Source organism: Caretta caretta, chromosome 15 (genome assembly GCF_965140235.1).
Source record: "Caretta caretta isolate rCarCar2 chromosome 15, rCarCar1.hap1, whole genome shotgun sequence".
Classification (NCBI taxonomy): Eukaryota; Metazoa; Chordata; order Testudines; family Cheloniidae; genus Caretta; species Caretta caretta.
In genome coordinates, this window is record NC_134220.1 from 14,298,879 (window position 1) to 14,326,853 (window position 27,975).

Below are 27,975 nucleotides of genomic sequence, written 5' to 3' on the forward strand. Positions count from 1 at the left end.
GAAGCTGAGCTCGTCTGGATCCACCATGGCCTGGGCCCCTCTGCTCCTCACACTGGTCACGTACTGCTCAGGTGCGGCGAGGGAGGGGGGCTTATCTCAGTCTTTCAGTCAAAGAGGGTCTTTGATTTTAGAGCCATTTCTCACATTGCTTCCCCCAGCTGCTGGCCCAGAGCTTTAATCATCATGATTTTATCCCCGTGTTTTCTCCTCCTCTTGCAGGTTCGCTCGCCCAGTACGTGCTGACCCAGCCGCCTGCAGTGTCTGTGTCTCCAGGGCAAAATGCTCAACTCACCTGCACAGGAGAAAAGATTGACAAATACTATGTGCAGTGGTACCAACAGAAACCTGGCCGTGCCCCCGTACTCGTCATATACAAGGACAGTGAGAGACCCTCCGGAATCCCCGATCGATTCTCCGGGGCCAGCTCCGGTAACACGGCCACGTTAACCATCACTGGAGTCCAGGCGCAGGACGAGGCTGATTATTACTGTGAGCAGTGGGACAGTGACAGCAGCTCTGCTCACAGTGACACAGTCAGGCGGGGAAGTGAGACACAAACCTCTGTTGTCTAAGGGGCACATTTATTCTCGTTCTTCCTGTGACAGCGTGAGGGGCCCTTTCCGAGGTGGGAATGGAGACTCCTTATTTCATCTACCCACAAACCCTTCTCAGCAGCCTGGGGTCACAGTATGGCTCCTTAGTAAGCCCTGGAAGCCATCTCACCTCCCTGCATGGGGGAGAATCCTGGCCCCATTGATGTCACTGGCCTGTGACTGCAGTGGGGCCAAGATTTCACCCCAACGCTTGCAAAGTCAAAGGCTGATGCAGGGAGCAATGGGATCTCCTCCTCATTCTTCTTACAGGGAGAAACAAGAATTAGACCCACCCCGGCTCTGTCACAGCTCTGAACTCTGTCTCCTCTTCTGTTGTCCCCCGGAATGAGGACGCCCTTCTACTGGTAACAGTCCAAGGCTGGACACTGATCTCCAAGTTGATGGCGTGGATGACACAGAGAAGCAGAGCACGCTGCGAGGAACAGCCTGTGTGCTGCAATGACTGTCGTGATGCTTCTGTACAGCCATGCAGAGGAATGTCATCAGGGCGTGTGTGACATTGGGGGCAGCTGATCTTCCACAAGCTGCAGAATGGCGTTACTCCTAGGGGAATCCTACACCACTGCGTGAACACAGAATTCATGTCTCCCACAGATTTCTTTGCTTCCCTGCAGAAAAATGACTTTCTAACAGGGAAGAAAAGGGACGCTGCAAAAGCAGTCACGCACCACTCCCTAGCAGCTCAGGTACATCATTTCAGGTACCCAGAGCAGCCGATGGAGAAGTAAATCACCACAGGGCTGGCGATACCCCAGCCAGGAGCGTCAACCCTGAACCAGAATCAGCTGCTAGTCCCGGCTAGGCTGGAGGCAGGAGAGGAAGGGACTTCCTCTTCCCCTGCAAGGAGTGTGGGGCTGTGTCAGACTAACCCCAAAAAGCCTTCCCCAGCTGCAGCAAGCTCAGCATCCTCCCCTGCTTCCTGCCCCCATCGCTCCTCAGCTGCAGGAAGAGGGGACACTGTACGGGGAGCTGCTCCCCCATCCAACCAACTCCCATGCATCTGGACCTCCCATATCCAGACACCCCCACCAAGCCTCACCCCGTGCACCTAAAACTCACCTAGCTCTCCATACCCAAACGCCACCCCACTGAACCTCAACTCCTGCATCTGGAGACCCCCTGCACCCAAACCCCCTGCCTCCAGACCTCCACCCCTGCACCCACACCACCCCCACTGAGCTCCCTGCACTCAAACCCCGACCCTTATGTGCTCCATCACCCTGAGCCCCCACATCCATACCCCCATTCCACTGATCTCCCAACTAAATGCACCCAGACTCCTCCGCTGACACCCCCATGCCCAGACCCCTCCATTGATCCCCAACCACCTTCACCTGGAAGCCCCTGCACAGTCCCATTGTCCCTGCACTTGGACCCTGCCCCTCCCCGAGCCCCTGTGCATCCAGATCCTGCCACAGTCTGCCTGCACCCAGATTGTCCCACACAGGTGGGACACCCAGATCCCCCCACACTGAGCCTCTTCATACTTGGATCCTGCCTGGTTCAGCCTGACAGCCCCACAACGGGTCCCCCTGGCACAGAGGGGAAGATTCTCATGGTGTTTCTGGGACAGCAGCTGTTCCAACTTATGAGACAGCATGGCGACACACTCACTCTCCCCCAACACTCACTGCCTCTGTCTCTCCCTCTCCCGCTCACACACACAGACACACGCATCCTGTCACACACTCCCCCCGACCCCAACACCTGCACAGGAGAAGAGACTGACGAATAGTATGTTCTGTAGTACCAGAAGAAACCTGGCCGTGCCCCCCCCCCCCACTCGTTATATACAAGGACAGTGAGAGTCTCTCCTCCCCTGACACAGGCTCTGCCGCTGTGCAGACAGGGCTCCGTGATCCTCTGAGTGGAGAGGCCCATTCTGCTCCCAGAGGAGTGTTGGAAAGTCCCCCAGCAGACAGCTCCCCTGTGGGCTCCTGCCTCGGCCAAGCAGGCATTGCTACTGCGAACCCCAGGGGTCCTGAGGAAAGGGAGAGGGGACACACCCCTGCCTCTCACGTGGGTGGCCAGGTTGCTCAGCAGCCCATCAGTTGCTCTACTTCTCAATCAACTCCTCAGGGGAGTGGGATGAATGCCCAGGGCATCGAAAGGCAGAGACGCTCTTCCAGGATATTGTGATTACACCTGAACTCTGTGGAGATTTACGGTTCCTCGGCACTCTCAGTGTAGGGGATCTAAGGTGGTGATGGTCAATTTCTACTCTGTCCAGTAGGGTAAAGCGCCATGCAGGAGCCCGGGGTGGTTCTGCCTCCCTGCCCCTTCCCCTAGGGACGGGTCTGTCTGTGTCTCACAGAGTTAGATTCATGTAGCCGCACCCCAGTGGCTGCCCAGCTCTGGAATGTCTTAATCTTCCTCCAGCTGCCTGAATAACTGGCTGATCTCTGCCCAAAGTGACTAAGCCAAGGGCCTGATCAGCTGGTTAGTGTGGAGAAGGACATCCTGAAAGGAAGAGGCTGAATGCTGGAAGGGACTGGCTAGCGATGTTCCCTACAGGCCTGGAGAGTCAGGGAAGTGATCATGGCAAGTGCGATGCTGGCCACTGAGTGCTGGTGTGCACCGGCCCTAGATGTTGGGGAAGGTGCGTTTGCCACACGCTCAGAGGCAGGGGCTGTCAGCGTGCCCAGCACTAGACCCCTCCGCCTCGACCCCACGAACACTCACAGTCTGCTGAATAACAAAGGACGCTGTGCGAGGGCTGCCAGAAATAAACGGGGCATCGCACTTTGCACAACGGCTTAAAGGGAGAAAGAAAAGATGAACCAGCAGCTCCTCACGCGTTCCCATGGGGCGGCCGGGCCAGACCTGAGCAGGGCTGTGACCCGCTCACTAGGGCCCAGGTTGCAGTTCCCAGAGTGAGGAGCCAAGTCCAGCCAGCCCCGTGGAATGGGGAGTTTCTGCGTCATATCGGGACAGTCCTGGGAACCATGGATTCATGTAAAGTCTGAAAATATCAACTGCCCTCATCCAGCCTCCACTCCGAAACTAGCCCAAATCCAGTCTCCATCCAACAGCACCCACCCATCCAGCACCCACTCTATAACCAGCCCCCACACCAGTCCCCATCCAACAGCACCCACACCATCCAGCACTCCAGAAATGATCACCCCAAAACTGGCCAGCATTCCTGCAATGACTGAAAATGGTGGCCTGACTCTGAAAACTATTGTGGCCTGGGAGCATGAGAAGAAACCACAGTTTAATTTGAGGTCTCAGGCAGATCAAATTGGAGACTGTCACGGAGTCCCTGGGCGATGCTCTGGAACTGCTCCCCATGAAGTCAGTCAGGACTCTGGGGTAGTCGCCTTTCTGTGAGCAGCCTGTCTTCAGGACACACAGCTCACACAGCTTCCACCTTCCTGGGTCTGACCTCGGAGCATTCAGCATCCTCTGCCCCTCCGTGCGCTTTCCCCCAGCGAGTCCGCTCAGGCGGGGCTCCTGGGGAAGCCAGAGGGTCCTGCACCCCAACTTCGCAGTCAGACGTGACTCTCAGCCAGCCAGTAAAACAGAAGGTTTATTAGACGACAGGAACATGGTCTAAAACAGAGCTTGCAGGTGCAGAGAACGGGACCCCTCAGCTGGGTCCATTCTGGGGGGCAGTGAGCCAGACAACCACATCTGCACTTCACTCCATGTCCCAGCCAGCCCCAAACTGAAAACCCCCTCCAGCCCCTCCTCCTCTGGGCTTTGTTCCTTTCCCCGGGCCAGGTGGTCACCTGATTCCTTTGTTCTCCAACCCTTTAGCTCTCACCTTGCAGAGGGGGAAGGGCCCAGGCCATCAGTTGCCAGGAAACAGGGTGTCGGCCATTCTCTGTGTCCAGACTCCTGCACACACCTGCCCTCTAGGGCTCTGCAATGATCATACACCCTTACCCCACCCCCTAGATACTTAAGAACTGCCTAGGGGAAACTGAGGCACCCCCACACTATTCAGAGGAAACATTAAGAACAGTCCCACTTCGTCACAGAGACTTCTGGGGAGAGGGGTCTGCACTTGACGTTCTGAGTATACCAGACCCATTGGAGCTGCTCACCTCTGGGATGAGCTAAACTTTCTTCTTGCTGATGAAAGGCAAAGGAGTCCTTTCCCCAACAGGTGTCTGAGGGGATTTATGCAGAGAGGCTCTCCCCTGGGTCCCTTCGCTCTTGGGGAGTGAAAGGCAGCAGCAGCCAGTGAGCAGGGAGCTGATTTGCATGAAGGGGCCGTTCTCCAGCACTGGGGGTTTAAGAGAGGATCGGAGGGTCCCAGACACAGACCCATTTGCCTCAGGAAGCCGAGCTCGTCTGGATTCCCCACTATGGCCTGGGCCCCTCTGCTCCTCACGCTGCTCACTTACTGCTCAGGTATTATTAGCGGGAGAGATCTTCTCCACCTCTTTACTCAGGGGATTTTCTGTTCCTCGGGTTCCTGCATGGCCTGTGGTGGGTTAGATCACTAAATATTGATTTTATCCCCATGTTTTCTCCTCCTGTCTCAGGTTCTCTCGCCCAGTACGTGCTGACTCAGCCGCCTTCAGTGTCTGTGTCTCTAGGGCAAAACGCTCAACTGACCTGTTCGGGAAGCAACATTGGTAGCAAGAATGTGCAGTGGTACCAACAGAAACCTGGCAGCGCCCCCCTACTCCTTATATATGAGGATAGTGAGAGACCCTCCGGAATCCCCGATCGATTCTCTGGCGCCAACTCCGGTAACACGGCCACGTTAACCATCACTGGAGTCCAGGCGCAGGACGAGGCTGATTATTACTGTCAGGTGTGGGACAGCGGCACTGCTCACAGTGACCCAGTCAGATGGGGAAGTGAGACACAAACCTCTCGTCAGCAAAGGGGAATGTGTAATAGCATTCGTCCTGTGACAGCGTGAGGGGCCATTTCAGAGGCGGGGAAGCAGGTATCCTATTTAATCTGCCCAGAAATCCTTCCAGGCAGAGCCTGGGACCACGCTGCGTCTCCCTCATAACCATTGTGAACAATCTCACCCAATGCACAGAGCTCTAAAGTGGAAGAACAATTCAGAGAGCGAGGGGATCTCGTCCCCCTTCCTGTTAAAGGGACAAACTGGACTCGCACCCAGTACCTGGCTCCATGACTCTTGGGATGAGAACAGAATCTCGGCCTTCATTACAAGAAATTACAGTAAGTCCTCATGGGTTGTTAAGAAAAGCTTGAAGAATGACTGCAGTGTCCCTGATACCTGCCTGAGTCTGCAAAAAGCCTGAAACAACAGCTCCAGAGCTGTGACCCACCCACTCATCTTGACCCTGAGAACCTGCTGCTTGTTGTAGGTTCTCACCACTAGAGCACTCTGTTTACTGGGGCCCTGGCTGATGCGATTTCCGCATAGCTCTGCTGGGGTGCTGGGCACACGCAGAGTCCTGTGCTGGGGTGAGTCAGGGCTGAATCCTCCCTCCCCTGGCACAGACTCCACCGCTGCGCAGACAGGGCTCCATGCGCCCATGAGTGGAGAGGCCCATTCTGCTCCCAGTGGAGCATTGGAAAGTCCTCCACCAGACAGCCCTTGTGAGAGCCCCTGCCCGGCCAAGCAGGCATTGCTACTGAGAACCCCAGGGGGTCCTGAGGAAAGGGCGAGGGGACACACCCCTGCCTCTCAGGAGGTGGCCAGGATCCTCAGCAGCCCATCAGTTGCTCTACTTCTGAATGCAATCCTCAGGGGAGTGGGGTGAATATGGCAGTGATGCCGTTACCTACTCTCCTGAGGGTTGTCACAGTGCGCCGGCCATACTGGAGCTGTGCAGAGCAGGGATCGAGAGCCTCAGGGGGGATCTCACCCCCGCAAGAGGGTTAGTTGGGAGTCCCAATTGGGTGCAGCACGAGGCATCGAATGACACAGACGCTCTTCCAGGATATTGTTATTGCACCTGAACACTGTGGAGATTTACGGTTCCTCGGCACTCTCGGTGTAGGGGATCTAAGGTGGTAACAGTCAATTTCTTCTCTGTCCGGCAATGTTCAAAAGTGCAGGGTAAAGCACCGTGCAGGAGCCCGGGGTGGTTCTGCCTCCCTGCCCCTTCCCCTGGGGACGGGTCTGTCCGTGTCTCACAGAGTTAGATTCATGTAGCCGCACCCCGGTGGCTGCCCAGCTCTAGAATGTCTTAATCTTCATCCAGGGGGCTGCAGCTGCCTCAATAACTGGCTGATCTCTGCCCAACGTGACTAAGCCGAGGGCCTGATCCGTTGGTTAGTGTGGAGAAGGACATCCTGAAAGGAAGAGGCTGAATGCTGGAAGGGACTGGCTAGCGATGTTCCCTACCGGCCTGGAGAGTCAGGGACGTAATCGTGGCAAGTGCGACGCTGGCCACTAGGGGGCAATAGTAATCTGTGGGAGCCGACCCCACTGCAGGGAGTGGCTGTGAGTGCTGGTGTGCACCGGCCCTAGATGTTGGGGAAGGTGAGTTTGCCACACGCTCAGAGGCAGGGGCTGTCAGTGCGCCCAGCACTAGACCCCTCCGCCTCGAGCCCACGAACACTCACCGTCTGCTGAATAACAAAGGACGCAGTGCGAGGTTCTGCCAGAAATAAACGGGGCATCACACTTGGCACAACGGCTTAAAGAGAGAAAGAAAAGATGAACCAGCAGCTCCTCACTCGTTCCCGTGGGCCGGCAGGGCCAGACCTGAGCAGGGCTGTGACCCGCTCACTAGTGGCCAGGTTGCAGTTCCCAGAGTGAGGAGCCAAGTCCAGCCAACCCCGTAGAATTGGGAGTTTGTGCGTCATATCGGAGACAATGACAAGAAACCCAGCTAGCTTTGCAATGCCAAGCAGACAACGTTGGAGATTCCTCACTCCAGGGGGAGTGCTCTGAACAGTAAAGGTCTGACCAGACACAGCACTTCGGGAGCCCCTCGCCCCCAAGATGAGCATCACTTTCCCTTGCAAATGGGAAACAAAACAATTCTTGGGTCTGTCCCTAGCTGTCTCTGAGGGGAGGGAGGTGCCAACAGCAGCCAGTGAGCAGGGGGCCGATTTGCATGAAGGGGCCATTCTCCAGCGCTGGGGGTTTAAGAGGGAATTGGAGGGTCCCTGCCACAGACCTGTCTGCCACAGGAAGCTGAGCTTGTCTGGATCCACCATGGCCTGGGCTTTTCTCCTCCTCTCACTGCTCACTTACTGCTCTGGTGCGGCGATGGTGTGTATGTGTGAGGGGCGGGCGGGAAGATTATCTCAGTCTTTCAATCAAAGGGGACTTTGATTTTAGAGCCATTTCTCCCATTGGTTCCCCAGGCTGCTGGCCCAGAGCTTTAATCATCATGATTTTATCCCTATGTTTTCTCCTCCTGTTGCAGGTTCGCTCGCCCAGTACATGCTGACCCAGCTGCCTTCAGTGTCTGTGTCTCCAGGGCAAAATGCTCAACTGACCTGCTCAGGAAACAACTTTGGTAGCAAGTATGTGTACTGGTACCAGCAGAAACCTGGCCGTGCCCCTGTACTCGTCATATACAAGGACAGTGAGAGACCCTCTGGAATCCCGGAGCGATTCTCTGGGGCCAGCTCCGGTAACACGGCCACGTTAACCATCACTGGAGTCCAGGCGCAGGACGAGGCTGATTATTATTGCCAGGTGTGGGACAGCGACACTGCTCACAGTGACCCAGCCAGATGGGGAAGTGAGACACAAACCTCTCATCATCAAAGGGGAACGTGTAATAGCATTCGTCCTGTGACAGCAGGAGGGGCCATTTCAGAGGCGGAGAAGCAGGTATCCTATTTAATCTGCCCAGAAATCCTTCCAGGCAGAGCCTGGGACCACGCTGCGTCTCTCTCATAACTCTTGTGAACAATCTCACTCAATGCACAGAGATCTCAAGTGGAAGGACAATTCAGAGAGCAATGGGATCTCGTCCCTATTCCTGTTACATGGACAAACTGGACTCGCACCCACTGGCAGGAGCAGATGAGCAATTGTAAGATCTATTCCTCAGTATGCTGAGTCCTGAGCCTCCCAACGACAAGTGCAATGTGGATTTTCTCATTAATGATCACAAAACAATGAGTTTTAAAATCGATACTGGGGCACAGGCCAATGTGATGTCTCTAAAGTCATACAACACATTAAGGTCCAAACCACTTTGCACTTTAGTATCCAGCTGATAAGCTACTCATGGGACCCACTGCAAGTATGTGGTAAATGCAGTTTGAACTGTGAGCATCAGGGTAGGAAAGTGTTGCTGGAATTTCACTCGCAAGCCATACTGGGCTTACAGACTGTGACAAGTGGAGAGGGTCAATCTGGTAACGGAAGAACCAGAAGGTGATTGGGATATATTTAGAGAATAAGAGGATGGATGTGCAGGGTGGGGGTGCGTCCCAGGTAAGCACACCATAAAGATGAATTCACAAGTACCGGCTGCAATTCATGTACCTGGTAAAGTTCCAGTGGCATTTAGAGACAGGGGAGTGAAAGAACTGCACCATATGGAACAGTTGCGAGTAATAACAAGAGTTGCAAGAACTTACAAAATGGGTCAATTCTATAGTAAGTGTAGCCAAATCAGGTGGAGATGAAATAAGAATATGCTTGGATCTGAGGGATCTGAATAAAGCAATACAAAGAGAACACTTTCAATTGCCTACAGTGGAAGAAATTACCAGCAAGTTAGCAAAAACTGCCATTTTCCGTGATTTGGACCCCAGTAGTAGATTTTGGCAAGTACAGCTGGATGACAAAAGTTCTAGACTGTGTACATTCAGCACACCATTTGGGAAGTGCAGGTTCACCAGACTTCCTGTGGGCATCTGTTCAGCTCTTGAAGGGTACCAAATAGTGATCCGAAAGACATATGAAGGTCTGGAAGGTGTTAAATATTATACAGATGACATATTGGGTGGGGAAATACCAGATGGGAATATGATGAAAGGCTCAAGAGAGTTCTAGACACCTGTCATGAAAGGAATCTGTGACTGAACTGGATCTGAGAGAGAGAAAATATTTGGGGCATCGTTTGCCAAATGAAGGTCTAAAACCTGATAACTTAAATTATTGAAATGGCCTTATTGGCCTGCAAGGCTGAATTGCCAAGATTTCTTGCAATGGTTACTTACTTTGGGAAATGTATGCTGAACATGTCAACGGGAGCTACTCCTTTAAGGCAACTGTTGGGAAAGACGACATGTTTGCTGGGATGCCAGTACATGGAAGTGGCACATGAAGTCTTGAAAAAATTGCTTACAAGGACACCTGTGCTGAAGTACATACTGCCAAAGAACCAGTCGCTATGCCAGTGGATGCAAGCTCTCCCAATTAGGGGCTGTATTGCTGCAAAACAGGGCTCCTATGGCTCGTGTCTCTAAAGCTCTAAACTTCCACACCACAGAACTATGCCCAGATAGAAGAAATGTTGAAAACAGTATTTGGCTGTATTTGATTTAATCAGTTTACCTACGGGCAAAAAGTAGCTGGGAAAACATACTTTTAGGCCATTTTCAGAAAACCTTTGTAGTGCTCCACCAAGGTTTCCTAGATGGTTGTTAACACTCCCGAAATATTCGCTGGAAGTGAGACATAGACCAGTGAAAGAATTAGCACTTGCTGATTCTTTATCAAGAGCATACATGTTTCAAAGTGAAGGAGTAAGTTCAGAGGAAGCTGATGTTGCAATACATCTTATGATAGCTTATTTTTCTATTTCCAAACAGAAATTGAAGGAATTCCAAGGAGCTACTGCAAATGATGTTGTCCAACAAACCTTAAAACAAACTATTTTGCAAGGATGGCTGGATAAGAGACTGGACGTACCAGAGGATATCTGTGCTTATTCATTATATAATGCGGAACTAAGTTTGCAAGATGGATTTGTCTTTAAGAATGGTGGAAACATAGTACCGGCAAATCTCAGAAAAGAGATCTTGGCTATTATTCAGGACAGTCATCTTGGAGCAGAGCTACGTAAAAGGAGAGCTCAAGATGCCATCTATTGGCAGAGCACGTGCTGTCCAATTGAGGACATGATACAGTCTCTGCAACACATGTCAAACTTTCAGAAACAAAAATCAAAAGGAACCAGTGCTACCACATGAGGCCCCAGACAGATCTTAGCAGAAACTTGGCATGGACCTGTTGAGTTTCAAGGTGCAGAGTATCTTATTGTGGCTGATTAATATTCAGATACTTAGAAGTCTGCTTCCTTCAGAACACCACAAGTGTGTCTCTCATCAGACATCGCAAGTCTATATGTGCAAGGCATGGCATACCTGAAGAACTCATTAGTGACAATGGACTACAGTTTTGTGCCAGAGACTTAAAAAATTTTGCAAAGCAATGGGACTTGATTCACAAAACTTGAAGTCAAATGGAATGATCGAGAGCAGTTCCAACTGTAAAAAGGATTCTTAAAAAATCTAGCCTGGGTTACACAGATCCCTATCTTAGCCTGCTGGACTACTGGAATACACCTAGAGGGGATATGAGATCACCTGCTCAACTCCTCATCTTGGGAAGTCTAAGGACCCGAGTCCTGACTTCATCAACGTTGGTACAACCTAAGCTGATACAAGGAGACATACAAACTAGCCTAAAATTGAGACAAGCAAAGCAGAAATATTTCTTTGACAAGGTGCAAAGCCTTTATCATCACTGAAAAATGGAGAGACTGTATTTGTCAAAAAGGAGCATGGAAATCTGCATTGATGATTGACCAAAACCCTGCTCCAAAATCTTATCTTGCTGAGACAGAGGAAGGAGATATCTATGGAAGAAGCAGACAGTATTTGATGAGCACTAACAGAATTGTGCAGGAGAAGAATGAAAATATGAGACAAACAGAAATTGTGCTAACATCCAGCTCAGAAATACCAGCAATACTAAACCAGTGTACTGAATCTACTGAGTCGCAAGTGGTCAGCTCAACGACAGGGGGGGAAAGGGCCCCTGATACTCCTGGTACTACCTCTAAAGGCAGAGTGCTAAGAAACCCTGCAAGACAGAGGAGAGGAAAGTGATCAGGAACAGTCAGCATGGATTCACCAAGGGCAAGTCATGCCTGACTAATCTAATTGCCTTCTATGATAAGATAACTGGCTCTGTGGATGAGGGGAAAGCAGTGGACGTGTTGTTCCTTGACTTTAGCAAAGCTTTTGACACGGTCTCCCACAGTATTCTTGCCAGCAAGTTAAAGAAGTATGGGCTGGATGAATGGACTATAAGGTGGATAGAAAGTTGGGTAGATTGTCGGGCTCAACGGATAGTGATCAATGGCTCCATGTCTAGCTGGCAGCTGGTATCAAGTGGAGTGCCCCAAGGTTCGGTCCTGGGGCCGGTTTTGTTCAATATCTTCATAAATGATCTGGAGGATGGTGTGGATTGCACCCTTAGCAAGTTTGCAGATGACACTAAACTGGGAGGAGAGGTAGATATGCTGGTGGGTAGGGATAGGATACAGAGGGACCTAGACAAATTATTGGATTGGGCCAAAAGAAATCTGATGAGGTTCAACAAGGAAAAGTGCAGAGTCCTGCACTTAGGATGGAAGAACTCCATGCACCGCTACAGACTAGGGACCGAATGGCTCGGCAGCAGTTCTGCAGAAAAGGACCTAGGGGTTACAGTGGATGAGAAGCTGGATATGAATCAACAGTGTGCCCTTGTTGCCAAGAAGGCCAATGGCATTTTGGGATGTATACGTAGGGGCATTGCCAGCAGATCGAGGGACGTGATCGTTCCCCTCTATTCGACATTGGTGAGGCCTCATCTGGTGTACTGTGTCCAGTTTTGGGGCCCACACTACAAGAAGGATGTGGAAAAATTGGAAAGAGTCCAGCGGAGGGCAACAAAAATGATGAGGGGACTGGAACACATGACTTATGAGGAGGGGCTGAGGGAACTGGGATTGTTTAGTCTGCAGAAGAGAAGAATGAGGGGGGATTTGATAGCTGCTTTCAGCTACCTGGAAGGGGGTTCCAAAGAGGATGGATCTAGACTGTTCTCAGTGGGAGCAGATGACAGAACAAGGAGTAATGGTCTCAAGTTGCAGTGGGGGAGATTTAGGTTGGATATTAGGAAAATCTTTTTCACTAGGAGGGTGGTGAAGCACTGGAATGCATTACCTAGGGAGGTGGTGGAATCTCCTTCCTTATATATTTTTAAGGTCAGGCTTGACAAAGCCCTGGCTGGGATGATTTAGTTGGGGATTGGTCCTGCTTTGAGCAGGGGGTTGGACTAGGTGACCTCCTGAGGTCCCTTCCAACCCTGATATTCTATGATTCTATGATAAAGAGGGTAATTGTTCTAGACTTTTAAGAATTCAGATTAGAGTTGTGGGTGCTACATTAAGTCAATACAGTTAAATAAAAATTTGAAAATTAGTTAAATTGTGTGTATTTTTTTAGAAAAGGAAATGTAACAACAGAAGGAACTTTGGAGTAGGAACAAGTTACCCGTTTTGTTGTATGGAAGGAGTCATCATGTCAGGAGTCTTATCGGCAGGAGCACTTTGCTACAGCACTTGGAGCCAGGCAGGCAAGTCCACAGTAGTCAGTAATAAGTTAATTAAAGAGTTTACCGTTACATAAAGTCTCCCGGATTTCTTCTTATGTTATAATAGCTGGTTGGCAAGAGCTGTTACACCTTGCACTGGAGAAAGTCACTGGGCTCCTGGATCCAGCAGCAAGACCTCACTTCTCCCACTCTCCATCCCCAGGAGCATCTGGGATTCGCGGGCATCTGTCTCCTGAATGCAGTAGAACTCTCTGAGCCCTCCCAGCCTCCTCAGAGCCCGCACTCCAGCCCCAGTGCGAGCAGGGCCCGAGGCTTGTGAAAAAGGCACCAGCGGGAGAGAGAGACACAATCTCTGAATAACAGGACTATGAAGGAGCCGATTCCTGAGGTGAAACGTGCAGGAGCAGGAGGGCTCTGACTGCACAGAGCTGCGCCAAACTCTCAGAGCCCTGAGAGAGAGGGTGAAAGTTAGTGAGTATAGCCCTGACTTCGTGGCAAGGGCGGCAGTATGAATGCACTGGGCTGGGTTAGATTGGAGATGTCAACAGAACCTTCCCGTTGCTTTTCTCTTGGGGGCCAGTCTGGGTTTTTATCCACAAGACTGCCCATAAAGATGCCACCCACATGCCCAGCTGCTTAATATTTCCAGACACTGGGCTATGTTTGTCACCTGAAATTAAGAGTTAGCCCTTGAATGGCACCCCCAAAGCCATGAACAAGAGCTGATGAATTCTCACCATGGCTCTGAGAGGTAAATAACTGCATGTTAAAGTCCCCACTTCTCAAATGGGAAAACAGAGACCTCATTGGCCAAACCCACCCTGATCTAGAGCCCTGTAACTCTAGATGCAGTTACATCTCGGTGCAGTTACATCAGAGATAAACACGGCCCAGGGAGATCATATGACATGCCCAAGGGTGCGCAGGCAGTGCAGGAGCTGGGAGTAGAGCGATATAGTTCGCGGCTCCCAGTCCTATCCCAACAGCACTAGTCCTATCTCCCTCCCTATTTTATTCCTTCCCCTAGGTCAGAGTAAGTGCTGCTGAAGGTGGATACCTGCCCCTCTCCCTGGTCTGGATGTGCTGGGAACGAGGCTCTGAGACTGACAAACATTTATTGTAACTTCCTCAGCCCCCTTCAGCCACCGACTTGAGGGCTCTCCACACACCCCACAGCAGCTAGGGACCCCTGCAGACTCTACCTGCCTGCCCAGGCACTCAGAGAACCACAGAGCAGAACCAAAGGGTGGACACAGACTGAGAGCAGGCCCAGGGGACCACTCGGGCAAAAGTGAGTTATGCATCACTAGAGCTGGAAAAATGTTTCTGACAAATAATTTATTCAGCTAAAGTTGCAGTTTCGGTCGACGCAAAACTGTTCACAGATTAGACACAAATAGTCAAATCTCATCTGGGATGTGGAAGCTCTCTCTTATAGGGCTGTAGCTTGTCCCTCCTCCCGCACAGCCCCCTCCCTGGGATCGTCAGGGCCAATCAGATGAGAGCAGATGAACATAAAAGAAGACTTTAACCCCAGGAGGGTCAATATAAGGAGCAGACACTGTCAGGCATTGTCAGCACCTCTCGCTGCGTTTCTTCCAAGGGCCTGAAATCTCCTCACCATGCTCTGGGTTCCCCTCATTGTCCTCCTGGGGACATGGTGCACAGGTGAGAACAGGGAGAGCAGGTTAAATACACAATGAAGTTACTACTGAAGCCAATTGCACAAACCCTGTTACTAGTGGCTGGGGACGGACAGGGAGGGGTTGACACGTTTCTACCATATTTTTTCCAGGTTCCAGCTCGCAGCCTGTGCTGACTCAGCCGCCCTCAGTGTCAGTGTCCCCAGGAAACACCGTGAAACTCTCCTGCACCATGAGCAGTGGGACCAGTATCAGTGGCTACAGTGTGTTTTGGTACCAGCAGAAACCTGGGAATTCTCCACGATTCCTTCTGAGATACTATTCAGAGTCCAGCAAGGACCCAGGGCTCTGGGGTCCCTGCTCGCTTCTCTGGTTCCAAAGACATGGCCAGTAATGCAGGCTATCTAACCATCTCCGGGGCCCTGTCAGAGGATGAGGCTGATTATTACTGTGCGGTGTGGGCCAGTAGTGCAAATCACAGTGATCCAGCCAGATGGGGAAGTGAGACAAAAACCTCCCTCCCCCACCGTACGATGGTGTTGGGGGACAGAACTGCAGAGGCTGCAGTGTTTGGTCTCTGCCTATAACACATCCCACAAGAGTTGTTCTTCGCAGTGAAGTCCATTTCCTCACTCAGGAGATGCACAGCGCTCCCCTGATTCCTCCTTGTGTTCCCTCTGCAGGGGGTTAGGTGGAACATCTCCCTCCTCCTTCTCTCTCTTTTTGTGGGGAGGAGGGGAGGACAACTCCTCCCAGCTGCCTCCGTGCACTGTGTGAATGGCCCTTCCCTGTCTCCCTCCTCCATCTCCTGGTGCAGGACGGGAACTCTCTGCTCAGACTGGCTAAGGGTCGTCACCCCCTCCAGCATGAGCAGGGGAGCTACAGCTCCAGTTACACCCTCTTGAGACATCCCTAGTCAGGGCCCTAGAGGTCTTGCCAAGAGAACATAAGAACGGCCATACTGGGTCAGAGCAAAGGTCCATCTAGCCCAGTATCCTGTCTTCCAACAGTGACCAATGCCAGGTGCCCCAGAGGGAATGAACAGAACGGTAATCACCAAGTGATCCATTCCTTGTCACCCATTCCCCACTTCTAGCAAACAGAGGCTAAGGATACCAGAACACTTGAGCCTGCAGCAAAGAGAGATCCTGAGATTTCCAGAGTAAAACAAGCCCCTGGGCCAGGTGACGGAGCAGGGCTGTTTGCTTAAATATTCACAGGGAAGCATCAGACTATCCAGGAATGACATTTGGACTGGTGTATGTGTGAACGAACAAGTTACACTCAGAACATACCCGGACTCCACGTCACTGACTGCGGGAGAACCGACCCGAACGGCATTAACGTCTGCCACCGCTCAGCAAAGGGGTGACGCTGGTGTCAGAAAAGGGCCGTTGAGGTCACCAAAAGGGGGAATGATATAGAACCTTACTGGGAGAGGGTGGCTGCTCTACCTTATCCTGATGCGATTGCCCCAATACCTGGGCAATCTCTTCCAAAGCTGTGAGCAGGCCGATGACTTGAGGAGTCGGTCTCTGCACTCAGAGAGCCAGGGAGGAGCTGCTGGATTCTGAGCCCCCTATTTCCTGTGAGGTGCCCGGGTGGGAACTGAGCTCTTTCATAAGTGATCAGCAGGCAGAACCTGCTCCATTGGGCAGCTAGCCCTTGGAAACAGTCTCTGCCTTTGCCAGGAGCGACCAGATCCGTTGGTGCACGTTGACCTCTGCTGGCCTTGCTTTGCCTGCCCCAGCCCCAGCTTGTCTGACACCATGGTCCGTGAGGTGAGTGCTGGATTCACATCAGCTCCGATCTCTGTGGCTCTGCTGCCATCTTCAGGCTCATCCCAAGCAGGAAGCGTCTCCAGCTGTAAGGGTCTGGTTGACATAGACCCGGGAATCTTCACATGGCACTGCAGCAAAAGGACACTAGATGGGGATGTGCACCAGGGAAGGAGGTTACTGCAGGGCTGGGGGGCGCAGGCAGAGTTGCAGATTCCCACAGACACCCAGGAATCATAATCTGGCTAAGATGTTCCAAAAGGACAGGGATCTGGGGAGCCTCTGTTTCTATTTGCCCAACTGAAGACACGGGAAAGGAGCCTGATTTTCACACGACAGGTACTTCGCCCCCTTTGGATACCCGCAAATCACTAGCCACCTTTGAAAATCTTGGCCAATCTGTTTTCTTTTCCTCTGAATTGAGTTCCTGTTAGAGAGGCCTGAACTCAAGCCCTGGATCTAAACAGAAGCAAACTTTGGCAGGGGCAGGGGGCGGAGAGGTAACTGCAGGGGGAGTAGAGGCATCCAGATCTGAATTTCCTGGCACTGTCAGGGAGTTAGCAGAGGGAGGCTCATTGCTTAGCTCTGGGAATTGGGCCTTGCCCGTTATCTGAACTGTGTTGCGACTGATTGTCAGTGTCTGACATTTGCCCAATATTAATTTGTTGCTGCATTTCAGGGCTTAGGTCCATCTCCTGTTCCTTGTCTTTGGCTAGTTTAATCATTTCCCTTTGCGTGGACTCAGACGTATGCATAACTTGATGGGAGATGGCAGCTTGCTACAAAATGTTTACCTGACCTGTATTATTTAGAGTATACGGCTCAGCATCCCTGTCTGAAATTGGGGCATTATGAGCTGCTAAGACTGCACTCATTAAGAAACAATGAAGTTGAGTAACCGACCATATTCATGTCCCTAAGAGACTCAAGTACATGCTGGGACAAATGACTGACCTGGAGGAGCGGCTTGTGGCCTGCTGCACAGCACACGTGCAGTGACGGCACGGTGAATAGTAGGCAAGGCTGCTCAAGCGGAGCACAGTCATCTGCCCCACCTTGCCATGCAAAGCTGCCCAAGTGCACCAGAGCAAAACCAACAGTCTCTTGCCTTGAGAAAGCCCTCTCTGATCCTGGAGGATTCCCAAAGCCCCTCTCAAAATGATCTACAAAGATCACCCATCATTGATCTGCAGCCACCTCTGGGGTGGAGAGAGACAGCTGATGTACAGCCCACAACATCACGACACACAAGTTTGGGGCAGGCAGCACAGAATAATAATACGGCCGATCCAATGAGAAATTGAGGTAGGTAGAATGTAACTAGCTTTGTTACAACAGGCCAGGTCACTGGGGTTAACACCTGAAAGTGCTGTGGAGTCTCATTGAACCCAAATGGCCAGGAGTTCCTTAGACAGCTGCAAAATGCTTCCAAAATAGGAGTAGTATTTATCACAGGAGCTCAATTTCACGTCTCATCTAAAAGATGTTTCTTCCAGAAATCATGTCCCCTCACGCCGTGCTGAGACACCGACTTCCGATCGGTCTCAGCACCTACCCCGTCTACAACACCCAACTTCTTGCAGCCCCCGAGGTGTTTCTTGGAGGTCTCCATGTCCAGCTCAAGCAGTTGTAGTGGGAGAGGCCTGACATGGTGCCCAACCATCCTACGCAAGGCTACGCAGCTACTCACTGAGGCCTTAGCTGATCACTCAGCTGATGAGTGATCAGAGCTCAATTGGTCTTCGCTCCATGTGACAAGGGCATGGCCATTGTGAAGTGATACGTGTAAATACCCCTGACTGCACAATGTCAATGACCAATCACCGTCAGCAGAGCTGAAAGCTTGGCTCTGACACAGACTGTGCTAACAACAGGGTGAAAGGACACCCTGGCAAAGCACAACAAGCCCTGAGCCCCATGGAAGTTTCATTCAACCCTCCAAACAGGGTCTAGGTGTTGGGATGCTGCCCAGGCCCTGGCCTGTGGAGAGAACTGGGTGGGCTCGGCAAGCCAGGGACCAGCAGCCAGAACAACTGAAAAGAGAGCTGGTGATAATGGAAGTCTGATTAGCTTCAACTGGCCACCAGATGCCCTGAGCCACAAACAAGGTGGGGTGGGGAACACCGATGCTCGGGGGGTGGGAGGGCTACTGGCTGAGAAAGCTGGGCTAGTGCTCTCTGCTTTGGTTCGATTCTTTGCCGAGTCTCTGACCCTTACCGGTCCAATAAGCCAGGAAAAAGTAAAACAAAGGGGGTGGGATTGTCTATGAGACACTTCACACACACACACAGGTTTGGGTTTTGTTGGAGTCTGAGTTTTTCTCAAGCTAAACGAAGCCGGTTGACCAGTCTGAATCCAAAACAAAGCAGCCCCAAGCGATGTGTGCGTGCTGGCTGGGCTGGCTCACACATTCACCCTAGGTAAGCACGGCACCCTAGGTAAGCAGGGAGTATGTTCTCTGGCCCAGTCGCTCCCAACCAGCCAGAATGAGCTGGTCCTGGCGGTAGTGAAAGGAATTAACGGGGCTCTTCACCTGGCTCTGGTTTAATGCCAACTGGTGAAACAGTTGCTCTGACACATAAGGGATTGATAGCCCTGGCTAGACCCAGCCAGAGCACCGGCCACTTCTCCAGGCAGCTCCACCCAGGCATCCTAGTCCTGACCCCCAGCACTGTGGTCATTCCACTCCAAGCTCTCCAAGTAGGGTGACTGCCCATGGGAACAGGGGCAAGGCAGAGACCAACTCAGCCTCATTCCTGCAATAAAAAGGCTTGGAATCCAGATACCCAGAGGTGAATGGTTACCAACTGAAGGAAGGGAGACTTGCTTTCCTGAAAGCCTGGCTGCTTGCATGATGCTTCTTGTGCATGCAGGGAACTATAAACAGAGTGATTGCCACTTGCCCTGAGAGGCACTTACGCTCCCCAGAAACTACTCTGATTTCCTTTCAGGTTTAGCAGGAAAAGGAAGTGGTTTCCAGGAGCCAGACAGTTACACACCATCTGCCAGGTGCGCATGCAATTGCAGGACAGTTGGCAACGCAAGACTGCTCAACCCCACAGTGTGTTTCCCCCATGACTAGAGTGTTTCAGTGCATCAATGGAAAAAGAAAAAAAGCATGAAATCATGTAACCACAAGTCAACTTGTGACCACAGGAGCTGACCGCAGAGGGCACTTACTGATTACACGTGGTAACTGTCCTGCCGCATGATATCACACGGCAGGTTTTCATCGGCTACATGTTTCGGGACCAACTGGCACTTCCCCGCCTATGAGATAATTTCAGGTGTACAAAACTGCCACTCAGGGTCAAGCAACCAGCTGTGAAACAGGTAAATTTCATGAGTCCATCTGCCATCGTCAGCTGATCCAAGGGGATTCGGTTCTGATAGGGCAGGTGCAGTGCAGTATTTTCTTACCATTAGCGCATCTCAGCTCTGGCTGCTCCACACAAGGGACAGCAGAGAGGCGGCAGCCACTTTGACTGAAATAAAACTGTGAGTGGGACCCCCCCGCCCCCCTCCAAGGAAGCTTTGGAAAGCTGGAGCCTTTTGCCGCCTCTAATTGCTTTCTAGGGTCTCCCCCCTGGTTGGCCATTCGGAGCAGTAATAGAATGATCAGGATGGGGAATGTTACGGGAATGCCCTCATCTTTTCAGCCGAACACCAGCTATTTTCCCAGCTGGGCAGGTTTCTGCTCTCCTCCCCCCCCAGCCCCAAGAGCATGGAATCAGGTGTCTGAACATTTTGATGTTCACTTTAAAATCCTTCCATTTAAAATAGCACCCACCAGCTGGGGAGGGGGTCGCTCGGTCTGGACTGAACACCCTGCACAGTATGGGATTGGGGACTTTCAAAGGGGATGTTATTGAAGAAAGGCTTTAAAGAGCAACAGGAAGCCCTAGTAGCTTGGGAATCTGGGGTTGACGGAGCAGGCTTGAATTTCAGTTTAAACCTTTCCCCGGGGACCTGCTATTGCAGATGTGTTCAGGCATCGGCCGTCACTGCCCCCGCTGACTCTGTCTGCTTCAGCCCTTGGCTCCTGGCCCCTCCCCTCCAAGCTCACATTGCCAGCTGTACCTATCACCCGATGTTCCTCTCTGTCTCTGGCCTGTACTGCGCACACCAAGCTCAGCTTGTCAGGCATAACTGGCTGAATCCAGGGGTTAAGAAGTGATGTTTCAGTTCCCAGTCAGGTGGCAGAGCCAGAGCAGTGGGATTCCTGAAGACGCCAGTTGAACAGAAGACTCTGTCCATGGCTGAGATGGTGCCCATCCATCCCCCACGGGGCAGATAGGGGAAGGACTTATCTTGCTACTGCAATGAATTATTAGACTGTAGGAGCAGCATCTGTTGGGACAATTTAGCTTTGTGCCTTGGACATACAGAAAGACGGACCTATGTGGCTTTCTTGGGACCCAGGAACTTGCACAGAAGATGCTTATGGTAGATGTCAATGGTGTGAACATCCAGAGGGCCATACTCTGCGAGGGGCAGCCAGACCCTCCCTAATCCTAAGAGACAGCACACGTCATGGCTCAAAACTTGGAAATGGCCTGTGGGTTCCCCTTGTTGTGGATCACTCCATGGTTCCCAGCAAGGACCAACCCCCGGGGCTAGGAGGGCCGTTTACAGCAAGAGTAACCCGTACATTGCGACAAACACCCAGGAGCCTTCCTACCTGCTGCTTCACAGGGATGTCTCTGACTGGCCTTCTGGGGAACCCGTTGGGCTCGCATGTTCTAAAGACGTCTCCAGCGCTGCCTTCGCTGTGGGCCGAATGGAGGATGCTGCTGATACTTCAGTAGCAAGTGTCCTTTAGCCACTGCATTCTCCTTCCAGGATGGGATTCGTTCACGGCATCAAGGTGGATTTCAGAGCAAAGAACCTCATTGTCCTGACCTTCTGCATCAGTGGGACCCACTGGGAATCAAGCCACAGGCTCACTGGAAATATAGAAATACGGAACCAGGTAAACCAGATTTCAAGTCCTAATATCGCCTTTTTCTTGATTTTTATTTGTCTTGACCTAAACGAAAGCAAGGCTGCGCTGCGGCTAGCTCTGAGTTTCCAAAGGACCTGGGCAAAGGGACCCCTACACTCTAGACATCTGTCTGTGACCTTCTTGCCTCCCCGACCATTTCAGATCACACATTGATTCAGACGCTCAGCCTGAAAAGTAGGGGAGTCTGCAGCCATGGAGTGGGGGGAAGTGCCATGGTCTGTGGGGTGGTTCAGGGGAGATATGGATACAGGGGGGCCCATAAGGTGCTGGCTTCATAAGGGGAGACTATTGCTTGTGGCCCTTTGCTAGAACTGGCCCGGCGCAGCATTCTGGAAACTGGGAATAATCATGTAGCCTCTTTTCAATTCTGTCTATCGGCTCCAGTACGATGTATTTTATTGATCCATACTCCAGTCCCTGCCACCTTATCCATTCTGTGGACAACTTCATAACAGAGAGAGCCAGGCTCCCCTTCCTCCCAACCCCTATTTCTTAGCTCTCCACGTCTTGTTGTGCGGTTCCCTGGAGGCCCCTGGACTCCGGGCCGAAAGGTCCTGTGCCAGGCTGGCTGGTGGAAACTCTGCTCGTCTCTGTGATCTGGTTTATTCTATGGGTTCTGAACACTGCTGTGCACCAGCTCCATTAATGTTACACTCACTGTGCTCACATATGTACACGGGGCCCGTTGCCAGGTAGCAGGGCACCGTAGAAAGGTCAAAAACACAGAAATGGAAACCAAGCTGGGCCCAGTGACCCCATTCTGCCAAAATGAGGAGGAAAAAAGATCCAGAAAGGACGAGCTGGTGAAGAAGACAGGCCAAGATGCTCAATGACAAACAGATCTGAATAGAAAGGCCCTGTGCTAGGACTCAAAGAGAAAGAATTTGTTCTTTGGGATTAGCATCCTATTTAACTCAAGACCTTGACCAGAGGCACAGTGGCTTATCCCTTGGGAGAGAAGCTGATTCCACAATTACACTCCCCACTAAATTATTGTCCGTCCCCCTGTATCACCCAAGTTTCTTCAGAGAAGAGAAATCTGGGTCCCTTCTCCCAAAGCTCAACATTCTGGCCAATCAACCTCCCCGTCTAATTCACCCCGCCGATGGGACGCCTGGGCCACAAAGCAGAAGCAAGCAGCTGCTGGGATATTTTTGCACAGCCGTGTGTCACTGTGCGTATGTCTTCGGCGGTGGAACCCAGTTGACCGTCCTTGGTAAGTCACTCTAATATTCATTTACAATCGTTTCCCAGTTGTTGCGAGTTTTGAATTTTGTTCCTTTGTCTCCCCTTCTCAACTTCTCTATCTATTCCAGGCTGGGTGCTCTTCTACTCTGTCCTAATCACCATGAAAATGTGTGCATGGACAGAGGGGGGGTTGCTCTGTTGAATGACAAAACGCAGGTCCTGTGTAGTTACAGATTTTTCCACTTGTAAAAATGTTTTTGCCCTTTTGTTACTGATGAGTCCCCACTGATCAAAGCTTTGGTCACATAACAGGGTTTTGTTTTATTACAGGCTATAGGTGTGTGTGTGGGCGGGGGGGTACCTCCTAATTTCAGAGCCCAGCAAATTGTATTTTAATTGTTTATCTAACAAAACTTTCTATGTCAGTTTTCACTCTCTGATGGAAAGATTCCCAGGTAAGGCTATGGTAACGAGGAGAAAATATTCAGGAGTTTGAGATATAAGGTTTTAGTTTCATAGACGACTGGTCAGTCCTGCAGCCAAAAAAGAAAAAGTGTCTTTGTTTCAGAAATGGTCAAAAATGACAGCTGCTTTTTGGTTTTTTTGTGTCTGATGCTTTTCCTGAGATTATGCTGGAAAACTTAGACGGTTTTGGTGAGAATTTTCAACTCAGGGAAAGAAAATAGGAGTGGTCAATGAGCTGAGAGAGAGAGAGAAACTCCTCTTGAAAACATAGGTGGATGTTTTCGGTCATCCAGGGGGCAGAAGCAATTAAAAGGAGACTTTGAATTCTCAGGTGCAATTAAAAGGGATACAGAGCAAATGACTTCTTCTTGAAACATGAGACACCCTCTTTTGCAAATAGCCTGTTCAGTTTTAAGCATCTGGCTGGCTAGTCACTGTTGTATCGGAGCTTGCAGAGACTGAAAAGAGCCAGAGAAGGATTTCTCCTGGTCAGGCAGTTACTTAGATATTACTGCAATGGGCGCAAGGAATACCTGCGGTAGCTAGATAGGCAACAAAAATGGTCTTAAATAGCGAGACTCACATACGGATGAGGAACTGCTCCAAGTAGGACTCTGTCGCTTGGAATAGAGAGGTGCAGGAGAGGATTCAGTCGAAGTGTTTAAGGTTATGAATGAATTATTGTGATTGTTAACAAGCGAGCACGGCTCACTCCTCCTTTTTGACTGCCCGTTGAGCCACGGGGTCTCTAGGTGGAACGGCTGGCAAGTATGTATTCGCTAAGTAAAAGGGTGTGTTATCCCCTGGGGAGATGATAGAGTAGAACACTGTAGCTTGAGTTAACAAGAAGCTGGATAATTTTATGACCAGTTAACTCCACTGTTCTGTGACTTGCACATGCAAAGACAAGGGAATTGATATCTTGTGCTTCGGGACAGAGGATGATCATTGCGACAGGACAAAAGCATGTCCCTGCCCAGCACTGCACAGCTGCATTGAAACGGGCCAGACTATGAATTCAGTGGGATCTGTGATGGCACAGTGCCTCTGAGAATCAGATCAATAGGAATTGCTGTACAGTGTCAGACCACTGAGCTGGCAATTACCACACATGCTTAGGAGGAAAGTGACCAACCCTTATTAGCTAATTTTCAGAAGTGCTGGGCGCCCATAGCTCCCAATAGCAGTGCTGGGTGCTCAGCGTCTCTGAGAATCAAGCCGTGTGTGCAGGTCTGAACATGTCTGTGCAGTCAGAATATGCAGAACTAAGTCAAGGGATGATTTCCTTTGGGAGTTTAGCCACAGATATTTATTCCTCTCTACTAGGGAGAGGGAAACCAGCAGCAGATAGGGTCACACCAGCAATGTTCAAAATTTTTTTTTTTTTTTGAGAAAGCTTCTCTTAAAACATCTAGGACAGTGGTTTTCAACCCTGGGGGGCCACGGACTATGGCTAAGGTTGTCAAAGGGGTCCACACCTCCATTCAAAATCTTTGAAGGGTCCGCAAATGAAAAGAAGGTTGAAAGCCACTGAACTAGAAATTTTAGATATTCTGATGGGACGAACGTTGTCATTTAAGAGAAAATGAACCCCGATCCAGAAACAATGGGCCAAATCTGCTCTCGGTTACATTGGTGTAAATCTGGAGTAACTGGATTCACTTCGTCCTAGAAGATATTAAAATGATGGGTTCTCCTGCCAACAGCGTGTTTGTGTGTGTGTGTTTGTGTGTGTATACACACACACACTCACACAAACATTTTATATATATATATTGGCCTCTCTCAATCAAAGCCGTGAATTTACAATAGCTGAGAATCTGACCACAACCTTGAGCTCTGAGTGACTATCATTGACCACTGAATCCAGTGGGCCTCTGTGCTAGCACATGGGTCCCCTTGGGGGAACTCATTGCAGGATAAGGGCTTAAGTCTCTGAAAGATCAGTTTCCCTTCAGGAGGAGGGAATCTTATCGGTTATTGGTTGCAGCATTAACTGCAATGTAGCACTGAACAATCATTGATGAAACACAGGGAACTCTAGATGGCTCTCTGCTTCTCTTGATTGTTCGGCAATCAGTGCTGTGAATATTAGCCGCTCTGGCAGTTGTTAGCAAGGAGGTTTCTTTAAACATGAGCTGAAATTGACTTCTGAAAATATTGGGCCATATTCTTCTCGGTACTGTGGCAAAAGTGCATTGACTACACAGGATTTACACAGCGTAGATGAGAGGAGAGTTTGCCCCAGAGACGCAGGTTAACTAAAGATATATCTTTGAATTGCCAAACGCTGTACAACTGAACGCAGGAGAGCGAGCCCTTCCGGCTCTCTACTCCGATAAAATATTGCCCCACTCCTGCAATTGGATCCACACAGGCATACTCACAGAGCATCTTTGAAGCCAATAGGAATCCAGCCCGGGCCGGTGGTATGGACCTGATTGCAGGATCAAGGCCTAAGAGGCTAAATTTCTCTGACTTGAACACAAAGAAATAATCTGACGTAGCAATGCCCCGGAGTGATTGTGAACTCTGCAGTAACGGAGCTATGGGATTAAATGTTGGCTTGTGCCAGGTCAGCCGTCGGCTGAGCATTTCTCAGTAAAGGGCCATTCATTCCCACTAATGTGATGTTCAGCTGTTATAGCTGTAGAGCCAATGAGGTCGTAATGGACAAGATTATTAATGCTAGGACCAAAGGCCTAATTCCAGGCAAGCAGGATATCTGCAGTGGGAGAACTGTGCCCACAGGAATTATCAATGTAGGGTGCCGTGACAGATTCTGAATCTGTGGAAACTTTGATGCTGCCTATGGGCCATAATCTATCCTAAATCTTTGCACAAAGAATCTGATCCAGCAGAGCAATTAAGCACGTGCTTAACTTTAAGCGCATGAGTAGTCAGTCTATTGACTTCCAGGGGATGGCTGATGCATGCATCTAAGTGCTCAACTGGATTAGGGCCCTAGTTCTTATTTTAAGGGCCCAAATTTTGCTTTTGGTTTCTCTGATGCAATCAAATTAACATCAGTGGCTTAACATTTCCCTCAGTACCTGCCTCAATGTGAGCTGAATTTGCCGACATGCGGCCCCAAAGTATTGAGAAAACAGTAAGAATAAAAACTTGAAACACACTATGTGAGTTCTCTGCCGTGTATGGAGTATCCTGCAGGAGGAGATACTGAAGGGGCACAAATTTCTAGAATACCAACAAACCAATTTAAGTAGCTCTCAGGTCAGGCAGGATTCCAAATCAGAGCTAAACCTGGAGCCCTCTGAAACATCCACTTTTCCTACAGCCAGCGACACAAGATGGCAAATGCTAGCTGGCAGTTTTAAAGATAGATATGTTAGAGCCAGATGACAGCAGACCAGCCATAGCGGAGTGCCATTTTGCATATGAAAGCAACAGCTGCTTTCGATGTTCTGAGGGCAGCTCGCAGCAGATCAAACGTGGTTGACTCAAAGAATAAGCCAGCTACATTCCTCGGCCCTGAATTCCTGGGCAATCATGCAAATGCAGCGTCAGTGCCATATGGTTCCTTAGCTGGTGGGAGAGGGAACAAGTACAAGGAGAGATGCTGGGGGATGTTTAACACGGGAGATCATTATATTGGGCTAGCGCAGTGTTTTAGCTGAACTTAGCTTTTCCTGTTCTACTCCACTCTATCTTTACCAGATAGAATCCGGGGATATAGGTGAGCTTTCATTTGATTTTTAATGGTAAGACTTTGTAGTTACAAAGCAGCATTGATTTACAGTTCAGGCAGTTTCTCCCTCAGGCCCCACAGACTTTATTTAAAAAAAAAAAAACTTTATAGACCCGAAGAGCCAGATCCTCCACTGGTGTCATGGAACTACATTGATTTATAGTAGGTGAGGATCTAGCTCAAAATATCTAGTACCTTGGATTCTGCACTGGCAGCGTCTGAATTTGATGTTCCACTGTGTATCTGAATTCTCTTTGGCTTTGTTCCTAATCTGACTCTGAATCTACTTGTCTTGTAGGTCAGCCAAAGGCATCTCCTACCATGCACCTCTTCCCTCCATCCTCGGAAGAGATCAAAACAAAGAGCAAAGCCACACTGGTGTGTCTGCTGGGCAGCTTTTACCCAGGCTCAGTCCAAGTCACCTGGAAAGCTGACGGCAAGCAGCTGTCTACTGGAGTGGAGACGACCAAGCCATCCAAACAGAGTGACAACAAGTTCATGGCCAGCAGTTACCTGTCTCTGGATGCATCAAAGTGGAAGAGCCATGAGACCTACACCTGCCTGGTGACACACGATGGGAAGAACTTCGAGAAGTCCCTGAAGAGCTCAGAGTGTTCTTAACCCTTTCACCCCCAGAGGGCTCGGCCAGTTCCCAGATCAGTCACTAGAGAGTTTCCCAAAAGAGCTGGGATCAGTCTGTAGCATCACCTTAATGCTGATCTCCAGCAGCTCTGCTTCCTGTTTGATGTGGGGGATCTTTGATGATCCCTTTGATATCTTCTTTTAGTCCCATGTTCCCACTGCTCTCATCCCTCTGCATTCCCTGGAATTCTCCTTCCTGCTTTAGTCTCTGATGCAGCCTTGTTATGATATTAATAAAACCAGATACATTCAGCTATCGCTGTGTCTGTGAAGAGTTAAAATTATTGCCTCTTTCAAATGTTTTTAAAAAGTTGTTTATCATGATTCTGCAATAAAAGATGGACATTTATCTGCCAATAGTTTATTCTTCTGGTTCCAAATGCTGGACTGATTTCTATTAATTTATCTGTCAGTAACTTATTCCCAGCAACTATCAGTAAGATTTAGTAGCCACTGGGTAAG

The 27,975-nt window shown here is 50.3% G+C and overlaps 1 protein-coding gene across 1 annotated transcript; it reads left to right on the plus strand.

Annotated features, from left to right (window-relative positions):
- Positions 1-27,862, plus strand: LOC125623137 (immunoglobulin lambda-1 light chain). The gene is made up of 4 exons (XM_075120271.1): positions 1-71; positions 220-512; positions 22,689-22,725; positions 27,170-27,862. The coding sequence occupies exons 1-4, from the start codon at positions 26-28 to the stop codon at positions 27,490-27,492; spliced, it is 699 nt and encodes a 232-aa protein (XP_074976372.1). The 5' UTR covers positions 1-25; the 3' UTR covers positions 27,493-27,862.
- The last annotated feature ends 113 nt before the right edge of the window (positions 27,863-27,975 follow it).